At 36.7% G+C, this 22,794-nt stretch overlaps 1 protein-coding gene across 6 annotated transcripts in view; it reads right to left on the reverse strand.

Moving 5' to 3' along the window:
• The window catches only part of FILIP1 (filamin A interacting protein 1), a 351,039-nt gene that overhangs the window by 272,085 nt on the left and 56,160 nt on the right, over nucleotides 1–22,794 (reverse strand). For 2 of the 6 annotated variants that reach the window (XM_007484212.3, XM_056818509.1), the window contains exon 2: nucleotides 17,829–17,877. The exons of 3 other annotated variants lie outside the window; for them this stretch is intronic. In XM_007484212.3, the coding sequence (XP_007484274.1) occupies nucleotides 17,829–17,870 (42 nt within the window). In that variant the 5' untranslated portion in view covers nucleotides 17,871–17,877. Of the gene's footprint in view, nucleotides 1–14; nucleotides 203–17,828; nucleotides 17,878–22,794 lie in introns of all 6 variants that reach the window. One more of the 6 variants, XM_056818507.1, reaches the window with a different exon arrangement.

The following is a 22,794-nucleotide window of genomic DNA, read 5'->3' on the forward strand; positions in this document are numbered from 1 at the left end:
AGAAGTCCTCTTACCTTCCTCCAAATTGTATTTCATTCCACTTAGCTTACTTATGTATAGATCTGGTCATTCAATGTAATTCGATTTGTTATTAGGTTGTTTTCAGTGATGTCTGGCTCTTCATGACCTCATTTGGACTTTTCTTGGCAGATACTGGAGTGGTTTTCCATTTCTTCTCCAGATCATTTTACAAATGAGGAAACTAAGGAAAACAAGGTAAAGCAACTTGCCAGGGTCATATAATTAGTAATTATCTGAGGACAGATTTTAACTCAGGAAAAGGAATCTTCCTGACTCTAAGGTCAATTCTTTATCCACAGTACCACCTAACTGCCCTGAATTGTTCATCCAATTGAACAATTATTAACTCAAGACTCATTGATCTCTAAATCTTTCAGTGGCTCCCTATTGTCTATGAAGTAAATTTTAACTTCTTATTTTTACATTCAAATTCCTCCAAAGCCTGGTGCCACTACCTTTCTAGCTTCATTTTATTAATTATTCCACATTATAGATATTGTAATGTCAGGGATCCTTCCTTAACTAAATTTTCTTCCCCAGAGGCTAGCACTACACATAGTAGACCTTTGATAGAGGTTTCTTAATGGGAATTCTCATTTTAAGGGGAGAAAGGACATCCCTTATTATTGCATTGACCTAATTGTTTGGAATTACCTTCTGTTCTTCTACACTTTAAGCATCTGATTGATGATACTAAGGATAAGGAGAAGGCCATCACAACATGCTCCAAATATTATCCATATGGAAGTTGAATATTGTGTTGTTTTAAAATATTGCAAAAAATTAACATTCATTAACACTATTTAGTTAATCATGGCCTCAGAAAACAAGAATAGTGATGCTGGTAGCTCTGATAAGCCTAAGAAAAGTTGTAAAGTAGCTAAATATATTGATATAAGAAATACTTATTAAACAGTGGGATTTGTTCTTATGTGTGATTTTCAATTTAAGAAGGTTATTGGAAGATATTGGTCGTGTAAATGAAGTCTTACTATAACGTATACCTAGAATTGTAGTGGATAATTGAAAACCGTTGATGACCTAAGAACTTTGGCTTAAACAGTAGTTTCAACTACCTTTACCATCAAAAGTTTTACTAGTGTTCTAGCAAATAAAATTGAATTTCATCATATCTTTCTGTTACAATTTTACCTCTGATAGAGTATCTAATGAATAATGCAGTCACTATGAAAAAAGGAAGAGATCATTTATTCCTGAATAATAGAATTGGGGGTAACTGCATACATGTGGGTAAGGTCTGCTCCCCTCATTCATGGTTGATTCTTAGGGTACATGAAGAGATCTGATTCTGGATTGTGAGAAAAGATGGAAACACTAAAGCCCTGGGGATTTAGACACCCAATAAATCCACTTAGTTCATATAAGGGGCTACATTCAATGAGGACATGGCATCAGAAGAATAGTAAGCATAATAATTAGTTTTTATATGCTGCTATAAGATCGAGATTCATTTTGCGGATGTTATCTTATTTGATCTTCACAACACCCCTATGAGGTAGGTCCTATTATTATGCCCATTTTACGGATGAGAAAACTGAAGCTAATAGCAGTTAAGTTACTTGCCTAGGATCACATAACTAGTAAGGGTCTAAGGCACAATTTGAATTCAGATCTTTAGTCCAAGTCCAATTCTCTACCCACTTTGCCACCTGCCCATAAAAAAAGATAACAGATATGATAAGAGCAAACTTGAGGATCTGGACCTTGCTGACACTAGAAAGATCAGTATAGCAGAGAACACCATTCACTGCAGAGCAGCTTAATCTAATCCCTTCAATAGAGCTATCTGGAGACTATAAGAATTCCGAAGGAAGATAAAATCCATTAAAAATATAGTTGCTTATTGTCCACCCCAAAGGGAAGTATTCTGAGAGATGAAGGATCTATTTACAAGCCCATTTTTTCTGTTTTTGTAACTTAAAAAAAGAAAAAAGCACCTATATTTTGTTTTACATGATAATTCTTGTTTAACACATATCAAGTTGTTTAGCACTTCAGGGAAGGGGAAAGGAAGGAAGGGAGAGAGTCAATTTGAAGGATATAACTGCAGCAAAAAATTTAATCAAATTTAATAAGATCAAAATTTTTTATCAAAAAATGTTTAATCAAAATATAGGGTAGACCAAATTTAACCAAAGTTCATCAAAGTTGCAAGAGTTAGAGCAACTAGGTAACACAGTGGATAGAGTTGGACACTTGAAGTTGACAAGAAGGAGAAACTTGGCTTTTGAGTTGGTGGTCTATTTGAGAGCTGAGCTGGCCAGGAGAAACTTAGAGACTTTGAACTTTGTTTTTCTCTGGGGTTGAAGTTGAGAAAGGAGACAAGCCAGGCTGATTTTGTGAAGAAGAAAAAAAAAAGATTTCAAACTGTTGTTGTCCTCCATCTCCCTATATAACCTTGATGGATCTGGTGACAAACCCAGCATCCATAAGGACCTATGGTTTTGCCATGGAAAGGGGTTTGCACAACTTATTTATGGACTTTTACAATGGTATTTTCTCCAGTCAAGTCACATGGGGAGGTACAAATATAGTAACACAACATATAGCTAATAGCCAAAACACAGTAACTTAAAGTGACATAGTGTAACAGAATATATTAGATTAGCTCAATATGTGAACTTAACAAACAAAATGAAATATTAGAACAATCAGCAAATGCAATATATGTGACAGGATACAGGCACTGAATTCAAGAGTCCTCCCCTCCACCCCAATTCCAATGGCTGAGTTACAGAGACTTCTTCACTAGTTGGAGGGGAACAAAACTGAGTTAACAATGGAGTCTGAAAAGGCTTAAAAATTCACCTCCACACTCTTTAAGGTTTCTTCCCTTCCCGAGTTTCATCATCCATCTAGATTCCTTTGGTCACACCTCTTGGGTTCCCCATATCCACACTGGGCATAGTGTAGATGAATCCCATATTGGATATTTTACAGAGACTGGGCAAAATGCCCAAATGCCAAAATGGCAAGGGGGTATAGGGAGATGAATCTCCTGCCTGAATCTCAGGATTACTCAAACTAATTGAAAGGATCAGTGTACCAAGGGACAGTAGTAAGAGAAAATACCCCCAAACTTTGAGCTATGTGAGCTCTATAATGCTCTCCTGGAATGGGAACTGTTTGAGATAGTCAAGGAAACTGGGCTATGCTTGCAAATCTACTTATTAAATTGGTTGCAAATCTACTTAGTGTTTAAAAGAACAACCTTCCTTCCCTTTCCCCCTAGGGTTAAAAAATGCCAGGGGCCACATGACACTTCAGTCCCCACCCACAAAGCCAGGAGCATGGACCCCCCCCCCAGGTTACTTTTAAATTGACCTGGGAAGTAAATGGGGATAGGCAGCTGCTAGTCTGCAAAGCTTTCCATGTCTAAGCTATCACAGGCTCGAGACCCACGTGTGGGGGTAGAGGAGTTAAGAAGGTGGAATTGTCTCCTAAGGAAAAAAAAGCCCTTTAGGGGGCTGATTGTTGCCTAAAAGAAACACTTTGGCTTCATGTTCAGGTGTTAGCAATGCAAGGGGAAGATGGGTTAATACTTTAACAGCAATAGCAATAGCAGGAGGAGGAGGAGGAGGAGCAGAGGCTGCAATGAGGGGTGGGACCACCCAGGCAATAAGCAAGGGAGGCATGATGGGTAGCAGCAGCAACAGCAGCAGGAAGCATGGCAAACAGATGGAAATTCCACTGCTCCCCAGAGGAGAAAGGCTAAAAAGCCATGGCAGGAGAAATGTGGTTTCTTTTCAAACTAATTTACTCAGAAAGAATTAAGAGTTCTAAACCCCATTTCTGGTCACCAAAAATATAATATTTAAATTAATATCCAACACTCCAAAAATTACATTTTATGAAGTTTTATTAATAATCACTTGAAGTAGAAGGAATAAAAAGAAAATGGAAGTAAAAAAACCTAATTATTTAACAAAATAAAGATCACATGACTAAGTTCTCCTTGCCTGTTTAAAAAGCCTACTCCACCAAAGCCCTGACAGGAAAATCAGAGAGTGAGAGGTGGGACTACACTAAATTTATATCCTCCCTATGTCAGCATGTAATGTGAGGAGAGTGGGGAGCTGGGAATTGTAGTTTTTAGGGTAACAGATTCTAGTTACACAATTAATTTTATAAACGGCAACCACAATAATTCTTTTTTTAAACCTTTATTATCTTTGTCAAACCAAAATTTTAATTATTACATTTGGCCACCCAACTTTAATTATAACACAGTCATATTTAATTCTGCTATATTCCTTAATACCTTGCTTGGAATGGCCAAAGTGAGGAGTTTGAGTGGACTATTGTTTAATTTGAATCTGTTGCCCTAAAAACTCTGATCCCCAGCAAAACTACTATTCAAAACCTTCTCACTTCCTGTTGTTACTTGCTGATGTAGAATAGGATATAAATTGGGTGGAGTTCCCTGCCCAGCCCTCTTTTGCTTCCTGTTGGTGGTTTTGGTAGAGTGGGCATTTTGAGCAGGTAGAAAAACTTAATTACATGGTTCTATTTTGTCAGATAATAAACTTTACAAAAATAATAATTGAAGTTATTGGACATTAATTTAACTCTTTAAATTATGGCAACCACAAAGGGAGGTTGAAAACCCTTAATTCTCTATTAGTAGATTAGTTTGAAAAGAAACCACATTTCTCCTGCCTTGGTTTTTCATACCCCACCCCACCCCCAAAGCTGCTGCCTGTTGCTGCAGATCCAGCCTCCTGCTGTTAACTCCCTGGGTGGTTCCAGAAACCTGCTCCTGCCATTTCTGCCTCTCCTGCTCCTGCTGCTCCTTCTGCCATTACTGCTGCTGTTGCTGTTGCTGCTACTGATTGGAGCTGCGCTCCAGTGCTTGGAAAGTATTAAATCCCTTATATTGCCAACAGCTGAGTGCTTGCTTTGGAAGCCTGGGTATGTTTTCCTCAGGCAATGCCTCTTAACTCCCTGTCCATGTGGCAGGGGAAGCAAGCTGCTCCCTGGTATTTTACCCTTAGGGGGAAGGGAAAGGAAGGTTACTCTTCCAAACAAGAAGTAGTGCTGCAAGCATGGCACACTCTAGGAAAGAGCAGTGCATTGCCTATTTCAAATAGCTATCAGTTTTAGAATTTTTTTTCTTCCTACCATTCCTGGGTGCACTGGTGCTTGTGATTAGCTTGCCCGAGATTCAGGAGAGAGATTCATCTCCCTACATCCCTTCTTCATTCTGGCCTGCCCAGTCTCTACAATATATCCAATATGGGATTCCTCCACACTATCTATGATCAGTTTGAAATTCTCCCTCACTATGGAAGATCCCAGAGGTATGACAAAAGGAACCTAAATGGATAATGATCCTGGGGAGGGGAAGGAACCTTAAACAGTCTGGATGTGAAGTTTTTTAGCCTTTCCAGACTTCAATGTTTCATGGAAGCCTCTGTATTGGAATTGGAAAAAGGACTCTTGAATTCAGTGCCTGTACCCTGTTACATATGTTGTATTTGCTGATTGTTTGTTTTAAGATTTTATTTTGCTTGTTAAACATTTCTGTTATACTATGTCACTTTAAGTTACTATATTTTAACAATTAGCTATATATGCTATTATATACTCTTTATTTGTACCTCTCCATATGATTGGACTGGAGAAAATACCATTACAAAAATCCAGGAAATGTTCATGATCTAAATTTTTTTAAATTAAATTGGTTTTAAAGGGCCTTCTGAAATGAAGTGCCTATTATATTTCCCACCTCCACATTTATAAAAATGTAGTAGATGAGACACATAAACGTCTCACCCAGGAAAGTTTTTCAAAGGGGCATGGTATCCCTAAACATTACCCACCTCTGCATTTATAAAAATCTGAAGTGATTTTCACTATTGTAGTCTTAACCTCCAAAATACAATGGATGGGACATATAAAAGACACGCCTTTAGAGCTGTTATAGTCTCATGCCAAAGGAAGGAGCAAACCCAAGGGTTTCATTACCTTATGATGGATTATAGTTTTTTTATGAGAGGTGGGAAAGTTAAGGGGCCTGGTACTCCTACATGGCCCCCAAGAGGAACATTTCAGCCAAGATTGAAAGCCATGAGCTTCAGTGGCTGCCTGAGTTGATCAGTGTGTTTGTTAACACCCTCCTCGGGGGGATTGTATAATGGTCATAAAATTCTAGTTTTAGAAAAGTTATTCTTGTTTAAACTATGATCCCCAGAAAAAAATATTATTCCCCTAACCCCATTCACTTCCTGATGTTATGTGTTGATGTAGATAGGATATAAATTGGGTTGAGTTCCATGTCTAGCCCTCTTTTGTTTCCTGTCGGCAGCTTTGATGAAGAGAGCATTTTGAGCAGGCAGAAAAACTTAACCACCTGGTTGTATTTTGTCAGATAATAAATTTTGTAAAATTAATACTTGAGTTATTAGAAATTAATTTAACTTTTACTCTGTGACTGATTCATAGGATGATAGATTTGCAATTACAAGAGAACTTAAGAATTATCTGTTCTAACACCTAATTTTCCAGATACAGAAGCAGACGAGGTCTAGAGAAGTTAAATGGCATGCTTAGAGTCACACAGGTAATGAAGTTCTAGAATCAATACTTAATAATAATAATGACTAGCATTTATATAACACTTTAAAGTTTACAAAGCATTTTCCTATATGTTGTCTCTTCTGATCCTCTTGACCAGCCTGTGAGGTAGGTGTTATTAATTCAGTCCAATGCATATTTATTAAGTGTTAACTATATTCCCATTTTACAGATTAGGAAACTGAAGCTGAAAGAGTAAGGAATTTGCTTAATGTTAGCGAGCTGGAGGCTAAGGCAGGATTTGAACTATCTATGTTGCTTTTTAGTAATGTCCAATTTATGTCCCAATTTGAAGTTTTCTTGGAAAAGATACTGATGGAGTTTGCCATTTCCTTCTCCAGCTCATTTTTACATATGAGGAAACTGAGGCAAACAGGACTAAGTGACTTGCCAAGGTTAGCTAGTAAGTGTCTGAGGCTAGATTTGAATTCAGAAAGGTGAGTCTTTGTCTGCCCTTGGGTCCAGCCATAACACTGCTGGATTTGTACCCCAAAGAGATAATAAGGAAAAAGACCTGTACAAGAATATTCATAGCTACACTTTTTGAGGTGGCAAAAAAATTGGAAAATGAGGGGATGCCCTTGTATTGGGGAATGGCTGAAAAATTGTGGTGCATGTTGGTGATGGAATACTGTTGTGCTCAAAGGAATAATAAAGTGGAAGAATTCCATGTGAACTGGAATGACCTCCAGGAATTGATGCAGAGTGAAAAGAGCAAAACCAGGAGAACCTTATCAACAGAGATGGATACACTGTGGCATAATCAAATGTAATGGACTTCTCTACTAGCAGCAATGCAATGATCCAGGACAATTCTGAGGGACTTATGAGAAAGAATGTTATTCACATCCAGAGAAAGAACTGTGGGAGTAGAAACACAGAAGAAAAACAACTACTTGATCACATGAGTCAATGGGAATACGATTGGGGATATAGACTAATTGAACATCCTAGTGCAAACATCAACAACATGGAAATAGGTTCTGATCAAGGACACATGTAAAGCCCAGTGAAATTGCGCATCAGCTACAAGAAGGGGTGGGGGGAGGGGAGGGAGGGAAAGAATATGATTCTTGTAACCAATGAATAATGTTCTAAATTGACTAAAATTTTTTTTCTAAAAATAAAATAATAAAACAAACAAATAAAAAAATAATAAGAAAGGTGAGTCTTCCTGACTTAAGACCCAATACTCTTTCCATTGAAGTATCTAGTTACCTAGAACCCAGGCCCTTTTACCACAATGCTGTTTTCATACAAATTATATTTTACTTTAAAATCTCACATGTCACAAAAGTTTATAGTAATATAGCTGCCAGAGGGAAGAGGGGGTTATAAGGTGATATGGTTATAATGACTAATTATAGGATTTTGTGGGAGGGTTTTTTAAGAGTGAGGGGAATATTGAACTTTCTGAAACAGCATATAACTATATTTTGATTTTCTCCCTTCTCCTTTCTGTCCTAGCCTGATGCTCCATGTGCTCCTTTTGGGGAGATTCCATTTCAATACATCACCAGTAACATATGCACTCCACTGAGACTTTATACCCTGAAAGATGTGAATGACCGCACAGTTGAAATGAGGAGGAAAGTGGAGTGTTGTGCATAAAAATCCATGTGGAAGGAAGGCTAAAGCAAGTGATGATAATCAATATTGGCATATTTGGATAAAGTGGTTAGTACTGAAGTCGGGTGTTCGTCACCTGTAGCTGTCAGCCAAAATACTAACAGAACAGCAGCTGTTGTCATACCATTAGGAGGGGAGTGGAGCAATCTCAATTCCAAAATAGATTCCCATGTCTGATCGTATTTTCACCTAATGAACTCCATTCAGAGGCAGGCTGTGTTTATTTTCCAGACGCGTTTGATCTGAGCGATAAAATGGTTGCCATGCAAATGTGTTTAAAACAGTTGTGACCCTGGACTTGGAAGTAGAAGCTCTTATGTCTGATGTAGATGTAAATAGTCCTCATCTGAATAACTGAGGTCAGTTGGTGGTTAGTAAATATGTGGACACTGATTGATCTGGGCTCCTCTCCATATTTCATTAGCTTTGGAAATGGCCACCAGTTGTTATTGTCTTGCTAATGAAGGGGAAATAGTATTTTGTGCATTCAATGGAAACAGCAATAATGTTTTCTTTTTTACTTTAATGATTCAGAAAGTAGCCGCAATTCTTATGTTTCCTGAATTTGGCTAACCTCCCTTTATAAAAGATAAAATTTTTAATTTAGCTTTTAATGTTTATTCCCAAATATCTATTTGTTTTTTTCCAACTGGCTTTGAATGATCCAAAGAGTCTATCTAGAGTATTTAGCACTCTTGGTTTTATTCTTTTTTCCCCCCTATATCAATAGAATTTATTTCCAGGTATCTCAGTCCCTTTCACCCCTCTCCACACCATGGAGGAATCAACCTGCAATCATATGAATGAATATATAGATTATATCATTTGTGTTTCAATTTTTCAGTCTGTTCTCTGGAGTTGAATATTCAAAAGTTTTTCTTCAAATATTAAATCTGTAGCCATAGACAATATTCTCTTTGTTCTGCTCATTTCACTCTTCATTATTTCATGTAGTTCTTTCCAAGTTCTTTTTTTTTTTCATTAATCATTCCTTTTGGTGCATCTTGCCTTTATTCTTGATGATCTGGGTATTCATACAGGTTTTCCCCAAAGACATCAAAATGACAAAAAAATGACAAAAATTTTACCTTACAGAATTTTACTAAACAAGGGATTCTTCCTTTCTGTGTCATAGGAACCTTGTGGCAGTCTGATAAAGCATATGGGCCTTTCGTGGGCAAATGTTTCTTAATGCAAAATATATGCAGACTTACAAAAGAAAATAATATTGTAATAACAGCCATCAAAATCTTTTTATGTGATATAGTAATACACATGGTTCTTTATTATCAAATTAAATATTAAGACAACACATATAAGAGATAGGCAAGTTAAAATTTTTTGTTTGTGTTTTTTTTTTTGGTTGGTTTGTTTAAAAGACAGTGTGATGGTAATTTGTACTGCATGAAAGTACTGGTATAGTCTATATCAGATTATTTACCACATCAGGGAGGTAGAAAGACAGAAGGGAGAAAAATCTGAATCTTAAATTTGTCAGACAAATATTATCAAAAAATGGTTTTACATGTAACTGAAAAAAATGAATAAAATTTAAAAATAAAAAATAAACATTTGAATGAAAACTTTGAACTATGGGTAACACATATGTCATATTGGTTATCCAGTCAATTTTAATCTTTTGTTTTGATAGTTATAAATGTTAAAAATGCTGATTTACAAGTACATGTTGTTGCAAATGGAGTTAAAGTTTCCATAACCTGACATCAAAAATGGGCCTACTGTTCATAGACAGGATGACTGTGATCTAGCAGCAGTCTAATGACTACAATGATCCCAAAGTAGTCATAAGCATAACCAATATTGAAAGATATCTTCATTGTAATGTGTTATAATAATAGCTATCATTTATATATCACTACTTTTTGCCAGGCTAAGCATTTTGCCAACATTATCTCATTCACATGTGATATAAACAAAATTTCCATTTGTAAATAACCTTTGGAATGTCTTTATTCTTTGTATCATGGAAAAGACAAAATCAGTTGTCTAATATTATATCTGTTGAACACTATGAGTGAAAAATCTCCTGGTTTGTTGACTTTTTTTAAAAGAATGTTATGGTTTCTGCCTTCAAAGAATATGTTCTTATGGTACTTTTAAATACTAAAAAAATCCAGCCACATTGTATATAATATGAACCTATAGTGACAGGTCAAAGCATAGATGACACCATAGCAAGGACCATAAGGAGAAGAGGCATCTTGTAGGATCTAGCAAACCATGTCGAGATGAGTAACCAAAGGCAAACCAGGCAGTGAGTATGAATATCAAAATATCATTCAACACTCAAAAGATCAGCCAGTCAAAATGGAAAAAACTGGAATTTCAGGGACTCTTTTGCCTCTGACCACCAAATGCAAATTTGGGCCAAAGATGTACAATTTTAGTCAGAAGTCAGATTCCTCAAGGTGTACCTTACTTCTGATTGGAGCAAGGACAAAGATGCTAACTTTAGAGGAAAGCTTTCAAAGGTAATCCTGAAAGAAAGCACAAGTTTAGATTTCAACCTGATTATTCTGTCTCTCTTGAACAGAAAAGCTATTTCAAATAAGAATATGAACAGGTAGAATGTACTCTTTATTATTTTTTATATTGAGTTTTCTGCATGAGAGGTAATTCAGAAAAATAATACAAAAATTGATTGTCTCAGGGGAGTTAGGTTGTTTAATGGATAGAGTCCATTGTGTAGAGATGGAAGATCCTGGGTTCAAATCCGGCCTCAGATACTTTTTAGCTGTATTACCCTGGGCAAGTCATTTACTAGTGGTAAGGACTTGTTTAGTCCTTACCACTCTTCTGCCTTGAACCCAAAAGCATCTATTCTAAAACAAAAGACAAGGGTTTCAAAATGAAAAAAAAAATTAATTGTCTCTTATTCTACTTCTATTCTCTGTATATTATAAGTATTAAGGGAATATAATAATAATTTATATTGTTATAACCATTATTTACATAGTACTGTGTCATGTATTGTGCTAAACACTTTACAATTATTTCACTTTATCAGAGGAGACATTAAAATTAAAATCTTTGGATGAAGGTAGTCTGGTGTGGAGGACAAAATAGTGGTCTTCGAGTCAGGAAGTCCTGGCTTTGAATCTTGCATCATACAGTTCGTAGACATCTATTTTATGCCTGATTCTGGAGTCATTTAACTTCACTATCCCTCAGTTTCCATACCTGTAAAATGAGATTGGATTTAATGGTCTCAAAGGTGCCCTCCAGCTCTGAATAGATAGTCCTTTATAGGAGATACATAACATAATTAGATGCCAGAAAATGAGATTAGCTTCAAGAAAAAATGCAAAAATGATCATCTATTTGTTGGATTTGAAAAGTATTTATTAACTGTGTGCCAGGCACCATATTTCATATTTAATATATAAATATAAAAATGAACTATACCCTGCTGTCAAGTAGCATGTATTCTACTTAAGTTTTAAGAGTGCCTAAACTAGAATTTCAAAAAATTATATAATCCCCTACTTTTAAAAAGCACTTCATTATTATTTAGAGCTTTAAAAATGCATTGACATTTATGGTTTAAATCTTGGCTCTGTCACAGACTATCTCTGTGAATTTTGGCATGTCTCCTCTGTGGGCTTGAATTTCCTCACCTATAAAATGAAGGGATTGAAAAAAGATAACTTCAAAGGTCCTTATCAACTCTAAGTCTAGTACACATTCCTTGCCCTATAAAAGCTTTAGAAAGAAAGCTTTAGAAACACAAGAATAAAATGTAAACAAAAATATGAAGGGACAGCGAAGCATTTCTATTTTGCAATAAAAGTATGCTTAAAATAATGGTAATGAAAGTATTCTCATTATAGATGAGGATTCTTGGATAATTGGGCAATTTAGGAGTCTTGCTTCTAAAGATTATCATAATGATATAAAATTTATAACATTCATTGAAGCAAAAATCGGAAATTTAAATTTAGTATTAAACTCACAAACTAGACATGTATATTTTCATCTTCTAAGAATATCTTTCCTTTAGTATTTTCAGGCTTCCATCTCATATCAAGTCTGGACTTCCATATCAACAATTGAGACTAATGAGATGTTCAAACAAACTAGGAAAATAATATCTATAGATTATGCTTGAAAAGACAACGTGTCATAATGGATAGAGGGCCATTTTTGGAGTCTGAAGTCTTGGTTTCATATTTTACCTCTCATAACATTTTAGCAGTGTGAACTGAACAAATCTTATAACACATCTTTCCCACTGTCCCAGACACCTCTCCAAGTTTATCAATTGTCTTTCAAGACTATAAATTACAAAGTGACCTGCAATTTCCCCCATTAATAAAAGCACAGATCTGCAACCCAAAAAGCTGTTCAGTTTCACATCTTTAAGAGGAAGGTCTTTTGTGCTACATGTTTTATGATGATGGTGCCTCTTTCTTTTAATCTTTCCAAAGTTTATTCTACTTTCCCATTTTATTGGATTCAACATGAGGTAGTAGAGAGAAGACTTGCCTCAGAGTCAAAAAGAACTGGACTCATCTTCAATTTTTAAAAATTAATTAATTTATTACAATAAAATTCCAAATAAAATTAATGTAACCAAGATTAGAAGGAAAGCAAAAAATTGAGGGAAAATTTATGAAGAGTTTCTCAGATAAAGGTCTCAAATCTAAAATATATTGAGAACTTAGTCAAATGTATAAGAATATCAGCCATTCCACAGTTTGAATGGTTTAAAGATATAAACAAACAAGTTTTTGTATAAAGTAATCAACGCTATATATAATTATCTGAAATAATGCTCTAAAACTTTGATTAGAGAAATACAAATAAAAAAATTCTGACATATCATTGCACACCTATTAGTTTGGCTAAAATGATAAAAGGGCAAAATAAGAAAGGTTGGAGAGTAAATGCTGTGAAGATTCCACCCCTTACAAGGCCTAAGTTACAGAGAAGGTGCCAATATGCTCTGGAGAGAAAAATCCTCTCCCAGAGTTCTCTATAAGAATGAAATCAAAAGTCCAATTTAAAAAATTATAATATACCAATATAATGCTAAAATTCATAGGAAACCTGAAAAATTAAGTAATTTATCCAAATATTAGCAAATATCTAGCTGCTTGGCATCATGAAGACAATAATTTGTATAAATGAATATACTTTCTAATATTTAGTCAGGTGTTTTGGCACAATGGGGACATTGTTGTATTTTAAGAATGATAGAATTAACTTATATTTCCTTCTATTATCCCAAAGAATATGTCTTAGGATATTCTGTTAAAATAGTCAATTTTTAATTGAAAACCAGAGGGGCCTGAGGATAGATGGCAGATAGGGACATGATAGCTAACAATAAAACTACTTATCATACTAACAATCCATGCCACATAATAGGCAGCTTAGTGTAATGGTAGCTAGAGAAAACAAAAGTGGACTTGGAACCTGGCAGCAACCCCATTCCCTAACTCAGTGATGTACAAGGATAAGCTTCAAACTCCGAGTCACTCAACACAAAAGTCATAACTAAGTATCCTTATATTTAGGACAAATTCAGTTTATTTGGGTGTGGAAAGAAGTGACCTAGCAGTCACTCTAGTAGAGGAGGAAGTCCATGTCCCATAGAAAACAGAAATATTAAGTAATTTATCTAAAAATTACCAAATATACAGGTGTTTGGCATCATGAAGACAATCTATTTGTATAAATGAATTTATTTTCTACTATTTAGTCAGATGTTTTGGCATGATGGGGACACCGTTATATTTTAAGTCTGATAGAATTAAAACATATTAGAATTCTAGTAAGCACTCTTGTGAGGTTATAGGTAGAAAATGACAGGACCCAGGTGGGTGGAATGGCCCATTGGACAATAGTGCTACATATTGATGTGGGCTAGTGCCAAGTGGCAAAAACATATTCCTCTCCATAGAATGACCATGCCACAAGAGATGTCAGTATCCTGAGGTTTTAACTGTAGTTGTACATCTCACCATTCTATTCCATGATTCTTTCATCTTAGTAATCCTGGTTATAAAGTTTATGATTTAATCATTCTTTACCACCCTCTGCTTTTGCTAGTACTACTGCCATTGGTATTACTAACAAACCTCTTCATAATGCAAAGAAACCCATTTATACTGTTACCAGATCCTCTGCCTTTCACATTTCATAGCAAGCAAAAAGTTTCTGCTGGAACCACTTCCTACATGGGTTCATGAGGAGGATAAAAAGGTATAAAGAAACATGTTAGGGATGAATGGATGGTACACACACAGTTAAACCTCAGACCACTCTCTTATGAAGTAAACTTTATATTCTTTATATAAAAAATGGTCTGGGATTCAGCAGTGGTTGTGGTCTTCTTTCATGCTTGGAACATTACCTCATAAGTGAGCAACACTAGGATAGAAATCCCCAAGATGGAATGCATATCTAGTGGATAGAACACTAAATTTGACAAAAATCTAATTTTGAATATCAAACTCTTCTTTTCATAATTTCTATTACCCTGGGAAAGCCATGTCATCTATTTGGACCTCAGTTTTCTCATCTTTAAAATAAGGGGATTGGACCTTTTAGGTCTTTTAGCTCTGAATTCTATGATCCAAAGAGTAGTGTAGGAAAAAGAGCACTTGAAAGATAAGCTAGGTGATTCAATGGATAGAGTGCTGGGCCTAGAGATGTCTTGGGTTCAAATCTGGGCTTACACACTTCCTAGTTGCATGACAGAGCATGTCACTTAATCCCACTTGCCTAGTCCTTACTGCTCTTCTGCCTTGGAACCAATACTTAGTATTGATTCTAAAACAGAAGGTAAAAGTGTTTTGTTTTGTTTTTTAAGAACACTTGACCTGAAGTCAGAAGACCTAGGTATGAAAATTCCTCTGACACTGACTGTGAGCAAGTAATTTAATCTATCAAGTCTTTGGTGTGTCCACCAATGAGGGAGATGGATTAGATAACCACTAACTGTGATAGATAACCACTGTGAACTCCAAAAGGCAGAAATTTCATTGAAGATGCAGTCCCCCATCTATATCTAAAGGGATAATACCGGGTAAAAGAAACAGTAAAAACACTAATGGGGGTGGGGGCATAAAATCATCAAGCATTAATGAACTATTCCAAGAATTTGGAATGGCTAGTTTCAGAGACAACAAGTGCCAAATAACTGATTGGTCAAAACCATTAATGTGGAGGCAGTCTAAAGATATAGACTCAATCAAAACCAGCAGATTCTGCCAGGTCAAAAGAAACCTTTAAAAAGTTAAATATAGTTGGGTAAGCATACAGGCCTAACTATTCCTTCTCCCATCTGTCTATTCCACTGTCAGTAATCTTTCTAATATACCCCTATTGTCAGTACCACAGCAAGTGGTTGTAATGAAGCTAAAAGCAGATGGCTGGTTCAGCACTGAGGAGGCGGACAGTGCCAACCCTCTTGAAGCTAAGTGGCATTGTGTGGCACCATTTTGCTGCAGGATGGGTAACATTATCAAGGATATTTAAGGAGGAAGAGGTGTTACTAGAGTTTATAGATTGACTTGCTGGCCCATTTTACACCTTTTATTAGTCTGGAGGATTCTCCACAAAGAATAAGGCTTCAGGGAGTATGAGGAGGATGTCATTGTTTTGCCTGTGTTGCCTGAGGAGAGGTTTTTTATAATATAGTATGCTTTTGTGCCTTTTTCCCTGGTGTGAAGACCCACAGCGGGTAGGGAGAACAGATATGTTTGTGTACTCCTTCCCAAGATGTCTAGTGTCTTGCAGCAATGCTTGGTAATATTCTAATAAGGTTTGAGTCTTTGATGAAAAGACCTTTCAGACAGCTTCAGAGGCATTCCTGGTATAGTTCTAGTTTGGAGACTCTGCTCTCTGACCCTAAATGCATATTTTGAAAGCCCTAGCAAGATGACTATGATGACATTTTTTTCTTCTCAAAAGTATCAATGGCTTTTTATTACATACTAAATAAATTATAAATTTCTGATAGGTATTCATGGCAATCTCCACAATTTGGCTTCAAGCAACCTGTTCAATTTTTTCTTATATTGTCCTCATAAATTCTCTATGGTCTATACAAACTGTACTACTCTCTGTCTCATGTTCTTATCTAGTCTTCTTCCTTTTTTTGTTCACACCACCTCCCATGGTACAAGATCCTTCTTTCATCCCATCATCTCCATTTTTTGAAATTCCTTCCTTTCTCTACTGAACAAATGAGATGTCATGTCCACCATTAAGTTTTCTTTTCCCTCCCTCTCTGCAAGTAAAAGTGATGTTACATTCCCCGGATTTAATGGCACTTTGTCTAGGCTTCACTTTTGTCTTTAGCTCATTTTCGCTTACATCATAGTTATTTGCATGAATGAATGAATGAAAAAAAATTAAGTGTTTACTCTGTGCCAGGAACTGTGTTAACTGCTGAGATTATAACACAAACAAGCGAGATAGTCTTTGTCCTCAAGTATATCACATTCCACTAAAATAATATCTTTCTCCTATTAAATTGAAGACTTCTTGAGAATAGGATCTGTGCTGTATCTATTTTTACATCTTCTGTGACTCTCTCAGTACCTTGTGCCCAGCTGGCAATTCAATCTAACAAGCATTTATTAAATACCTATTATGTCTCTTGCTAGGGCAACTAGATGGCTCAGTGGATAGATTGCCAGGCTTGGAGTCAAGAAGACCTGAGTTCAAAAGTGTGTAATCCTGGGCAAGTCACTCAACCCTAGTTGCCTCAGTTCCTCATCTGTAAAATGCACTGGAGAAGGAAATGACAAACCACTCCTGTATCTTTGGCAAAAAAAAAAAAATGGGTTCACAGAGTCAGACAGGACTGAAATAATTGAATAACTAAGAAATGTGCCTTGCCATGGTATCTTGCCTACTTACTGGACCACAAAAACACAAAATGAAAAATGTCCCTTGTCCTCAAGGAGCTTACATTATGCTAAAGATAAAGGAAATTAAAACATACAAAATATGCATAACAATATGCAAGAGCACTAGGAACTAACAGAACAAAAAAAGGTTTCCCAAAACAAAAAAGTTTCCCCTCCCCCCAGCAGGAGGTGCCTAAGATAAGTCTTTTTAAAAAGCTAAGGATTCTAGAAGTCAGAAGTGAGGAGAGAATGCATTGCAGGTATAGGTAATTCATACATCTCCACAGAACTGAAGTGAAATAACAGAGCACCTGCAGCTAGGTGACACAGTGGAGAGAGTGCTGAGCCTATTTAGGAAGATTCATCTTCCTGATTTCAAATCTGACCTCTGACATTAGTTGTGTGACCATGGGCAAGTCAAGTAACCCTAGTTTGTCTCAGATTCCTCATCTATAAAAATGACCTAGAAAGGAAATGGCAAACCATTCCAGTATCTTTGCTGAGAAAACCTCAAAAGAATAAAAAAGGGAGGAAAAAAGAAAACTCCAAAATGGGGTTGGACACAACTGAACAACAACCAAAAGCCTCAATTTGGAACTGTGCCCCCAAATTACTAAATTTTACATACATGCTCCTTAGCTAAGAAAAAACACTAAAAGAACTATATTCCAAAGAAATCAAAGAAGGAAGACTTACCCCTCCAGGTGCCTGGATCCAGTTTAAATGTATGCCATTCATTCAGTAGCTAATAAGACAAAAGAGGACTTAAAAACCACTAGCGTCACTCTTCAAGAAGTCACAAGAAAAAGTCCAGTTGGCAAAGTTCTTCCCCACCCTCTCTGGCAAGCAGGTCGTCTTTGTTTCCCATTAGTGTGTGTTTGTCGTCACAGTAACTGCAGGGATCCAAATAAATGGTGATTCTGTCATTTCCTCAGGCACTTAGGTTGGGGCCCTGAAATAGCATTATGAACTCAGCACTGCTACTTCCTTTCCTGTTGTGTAGATGCTTCCCAGTTAGAAAAACAGGGCCCAGAAACCAGGTAATCTAGTCATAAGTGCATTAAACAACTAGGAAGAAAATGGAGAAAGTTCATTTATGCCTATTATTGTATATGCGTGACTCATGTGCGTGTGGGAAAGAGCTTATTTTCTCAAGGATCTCTTAGATAAACAAAGCAAGTTGGCAGTAACAGGATTGTCCTAGTGATGTCAACAGCCAGTTAATGCTTTAAATCAAATATTCTCTTGGTTTATATCTTCATGATCATTTTTTTTAAACAACTCAATTGATCAATTCCGACAGCAATGCCTGCTCTCTAAAGCACCTTCGCCTTACAAGGAGGTGTGTTTGTAAACACAATTCTTCAAAACCTCTTGTAACATGCTCATCCACAGATGGCGCATAGGAGGGGAGAGAATGTCCAAATGCAGCTGTTTACCTTCCTTGGCCTAGAAAACAACAATCCTATCATTTCCATCTCTGTTCTAGTGAAGAAGATAGTTGACAGCAGTAAGGCAAAAGAGTAAAAACAGAAGAAAAAAATTATTGAACCTTAAGGGCTCAATTAAAGTCAGATTGTGTTAGGGAGATGTCTGGTTTAGCTTTAAAAAGAAAAAAAAATTAAGTTTGTCTTTCACTTGTACAGGCCTCAGCAACACATAAATCATCCAACATTATGCACTTTGACACCATTTCCCAAAAAGGAAAAACAACCCAAACCTTTCTTTTTATACTCAGCACTGCTAACACTTAAATTAGGCTGGGGTGGGGATAGGCCTTGGAACATGAATGTTTAATGTTGTTTAACTATATCTCTCAATTGTTCTTTTCTTTGGATGAACAAATCATCGGGTGAACAGCTAGATGAAGCCATTTCCTTCATATCTATGACATGCTGTGTGAACTTTGAAATGAAATTAATTCAGCTCTTACCACATAGAAAGATTCATCCAGCTGCCCATAGACTATTTTTTTCCTCAGTTCAGATAAAATACAGGATCATCCATTTAAGTGGTCAAGGTGAGGAGAGAGGAGAGAACAAACTCCAGTTTATTTTCCAGAAACTTTCCTAATATTTGTCACTGCTTTCTTCAGAAAAGTATTGTGAGAAATAATTTTTTTCTAGTGGTTTTAAATATTCATGATTGATTTTTCTAACTTTTGGTCTACTGACTACACAATTAGCCAGGCTACCATCAAAAAGGGAAATTTAAGATAATGGCTTTCCTTACCTGTCAAGAAACTGCTCATTAGAGGAAGCTGAGTGAAATTCCTAAGGATCTACCATAGTAAATTATTGAATCATCAACCTGTTCATATACCAAAAAATCATCATCTTTTGAATGTCAATTAAAATCCTTAACAACTTTATTTCCTATAAAGATGGTTAGTGACATCTAGAAATATCTAGTATAATGAATATATATATATATATATATATATATATACACACTTATGTTGCAAAGAGAGATGGAATTCAGATCTGGAAGAGACCTTGGAGACAACTTAGTCCAACTGTTTCATTCGATAGGAGAAGCAGAGTCCCAAGAAGTTACATGATTTGGATGAGTAATTAGGTATAAAGGAAATTAGAAAGAAAGGTACCCTGGCACAGTGGAATGAGAGTCACATTTGGTGCCATAACATATGGTTTCAAATGTCACTAAATGACCAAGTGCCAGTCACATAAGCTAGAGACTTTGTTCCCTCATCTGTATACATGAGAAAAATAATACTTTCCCTATCTATCTCACAGAGTGGTTATAAGGATAGTCCTTTACAAACTTTAAAAAGACTAGAATGTGATTTGTTTTGGTTGGTTTTTTTTGTTGTTGTTTGGTTGGTTGTTATTTAGATAGATGTGCAAGTAGAAAATTCCCCTGTAATCTAGCATTTCCTTTGGGAAAGGTTAAGAACACGAGTTCTTCACTGGGGTTCTGTGAACTTGGTTTTTAATGACTATTTTAATGATTTTATTTCACTATAATTGTTTTCCTATATATTTTATTTTGGGCATTTATGAACATTATTCTGAAAGTGGTACCATTGGTTTCACCAGTATAAGGGTAAAAAGTTGGTTTGACAAAATATTTATGAGTTAAAAAAGAAGATTGTGATCTCCCATTATAAAATATTAGCCCTTAAGTCAAAATGACTGTTAGCAACTTTTATTTATAAGTTAGAGATATTAAAGTGGAAAATGTAGGAAGGAGGTAGAGAATTGTCTAGTGCTACTCCAATGAAGTTCAGCTCAGTACCCAGTAAGGGCTCCCTCAAGTCCCAATCTCCACGTGGAAGTCCTGGTGGCGTCTTCAGCCAAAAATCCACAAGCGCAAGCCTCCTCCTTCAGCCCGAGTCACCCAGCAAGCCTTTCCAGCACAGAATGCTCCAGCCCAGGATGAGTCCAGGAAAAAGTGACTGCCTCTAAGAAGTCTCCCTTCAGCCCAGCTCACCAATGCAAAATTAATCCAGGAAAAATCACCCAGACCATGTTCAATCTCACCTTTTATACCTCCCATCACTTCCTGTCTCTCCCCCTCTTCACAAGAACCAATCACAGCCTTTCAATTTGCCTAGCACCACCCAGGACAGGGATGGGGGGGAGTGCTTGTGGCCTTTGGAGGTGTGAGTTTTCTCTAGTAAGTGATTTATGAATTCTCTTACTTAGTGACTTGTTAAGTAGGGATACTTTAAGAACTGTAATAAAGGCAGAAAAGGGGGAGAGATTTCTAACAAAGGAAGAAAGGGTGAAAAGGGAATGGAGTCTTCTTCTAGGAAAGGACAGAATGAGAGGAGATGTTGTTTAGCCAGAGAAGAGAAGGAGAATGGATTTTGTCTTTTGCCCCCCTCAGCCCTCTCTGACTAGACCCCCTCACTATGGCTGCCTTCAATTGCTACTGCCAGGCTCTCTGGGTTCATTTGTTGAAAGAGGTTTCAGGGGTTAAGCTTCTTTCTGGAGAGAGAGAGAAATCACTTCTCTCTCCCATCAATTCAGGCCATCTTCTAATAAAGCTGGAGTCAGTTCTGGGTCCTAATAACTGAGTTTATTCAAGGAAAGCAGGAAAGGGACAAGGCTGAAGAAGGGTAAGGATTGAGATTCAGGAGGGAAAGAGGGAGAGGGGGTTCCCCTCTAATTCATACTCTTCCCCCCAAAGTTAGACAGCGCAGGTCTGATAACCTGAACCCCTGAGGGGTTCAGAGTAGAGAAACTCTGGTTTCTTGGCTGGCACAGCAAGTGTCCCCAAGTTCAAGGTTCAAAGGGAGTTGTAGAGGACTGTTTGTCTCCCAAAGTCCTCGTCCACTGTCTGGGGTTTGGGAGGATCTGGGATCAAGAATTCAGGGAGAGAAAAATCACTGACTTTTGATTCCATCAGAGTCAAACCCCTCTGCCTCTTCTCTTCCAGGAGTCAGTTTCAACTCCTGGATCAGCTTTTTCTCTCACTCCACAGTTCAAGTTCTGTTTTCTTTTGCCCATTCCCCCTTTGCTGCTTGCAGGATTCTTGCAGCTCTCTCTCTTACAGTTCTTAATTGATTAACTCAAAATAGACAAAGAGAATAAAGAATTCCCCTTCACACCAGCCTGCCAAAGGCATTCATGACCCAAAAAAGGATAAGAACCCCTGACTTAGATGATAGCTGTTCTGCTATCTTCAAGAAGCATAAACAGAATTAACAGCAGTGAGTAGAAACAAATCATTTCCATTAGGCAATATTATATTAAATGTGTGTGTTGGCCTTTTTATCTATTTACTTTTTCAAACCAAAACACCATGAGATTCTTCTGGGTAGATGGGGGTTCTGGGGGAGAAGGGTGATAAAGCCAATAATTTATGCTCCCTCAGAGGAAAAATGCTCAGGTAATAGTGCCATTATCTATTAGGCAATGATATCTTCTGTCCCAGAGATACTCAAGAATTCTGAATTCATTAATTACATTGTCACACATGTTAAAAGCAGAAAACATAAAGTGACTCATGCTGGTGGTGATTTCTTGGCACTGTTACTGCATATATAGGAAATTGAGCTTATTGAGTGATACAGAAGGCCTTGGGAAGTACAAATTCCTTACAGAATAGTTGGCCATTGCTCAAGCTGGATCTATAGCACATAACAGCAGAGTATGTTCCAAAAAAGATTATAAGCACCGTATGTGCATTCTTCTGTCTTTCACATGTGTGAACTCAGAAATCCACAAGCTACATATATGCAAAATGCAGTATAACACTCTCCACAAGGAAAACGGCTAACCAAACAAGATCATTAAGATATGCTGACATGTCCCCTCCAGGATTTATCCTTGTTAATGGAACTTGAGTCCAGTGAAGAAACAAAAGGATGTTTGTTTTGAGCTTTGCTTTTATGCCATAAATTTAGTGATTATGCAATTTTAATAGCAGCTATTAGGTAGCACAGTGGAGAGAGTTCCAGTTCTGGAATCAGGAAGACTTATCTTCCCAAGTTCAAATCTGGTCTCAGATACTTACTAGCTCTGTGACCGTGGACAAGTCATGTAATTCAGTTTGCCTCAGTTTCCTCATTTGTAAAATGAGCTGGAGAAGGAAATGACAAGCCACACTAGTATCTGCCAAGAAAATTTCAAATGGAGTCACAAAGAGCCAGATATGACTGAAAAATGACTAACAACAGCAAAGGAATTTAATG

Source organism: Monodelphis domestica, chromosome 2 (genome assembly GCF_027887165.1).
Source record: "Monodelphis domestica isolate mMonDom1 chromosome 2, mMonDom1.pri, whole genome shotgun sequence".
Taxonomy (NCBI): domain Eukaryota; kingdom Metazoa; phylum Chordata; class Mammalia; order Didelphimorphia; family Didelphidae; genus Monodelphis; species Monodelphis domestica.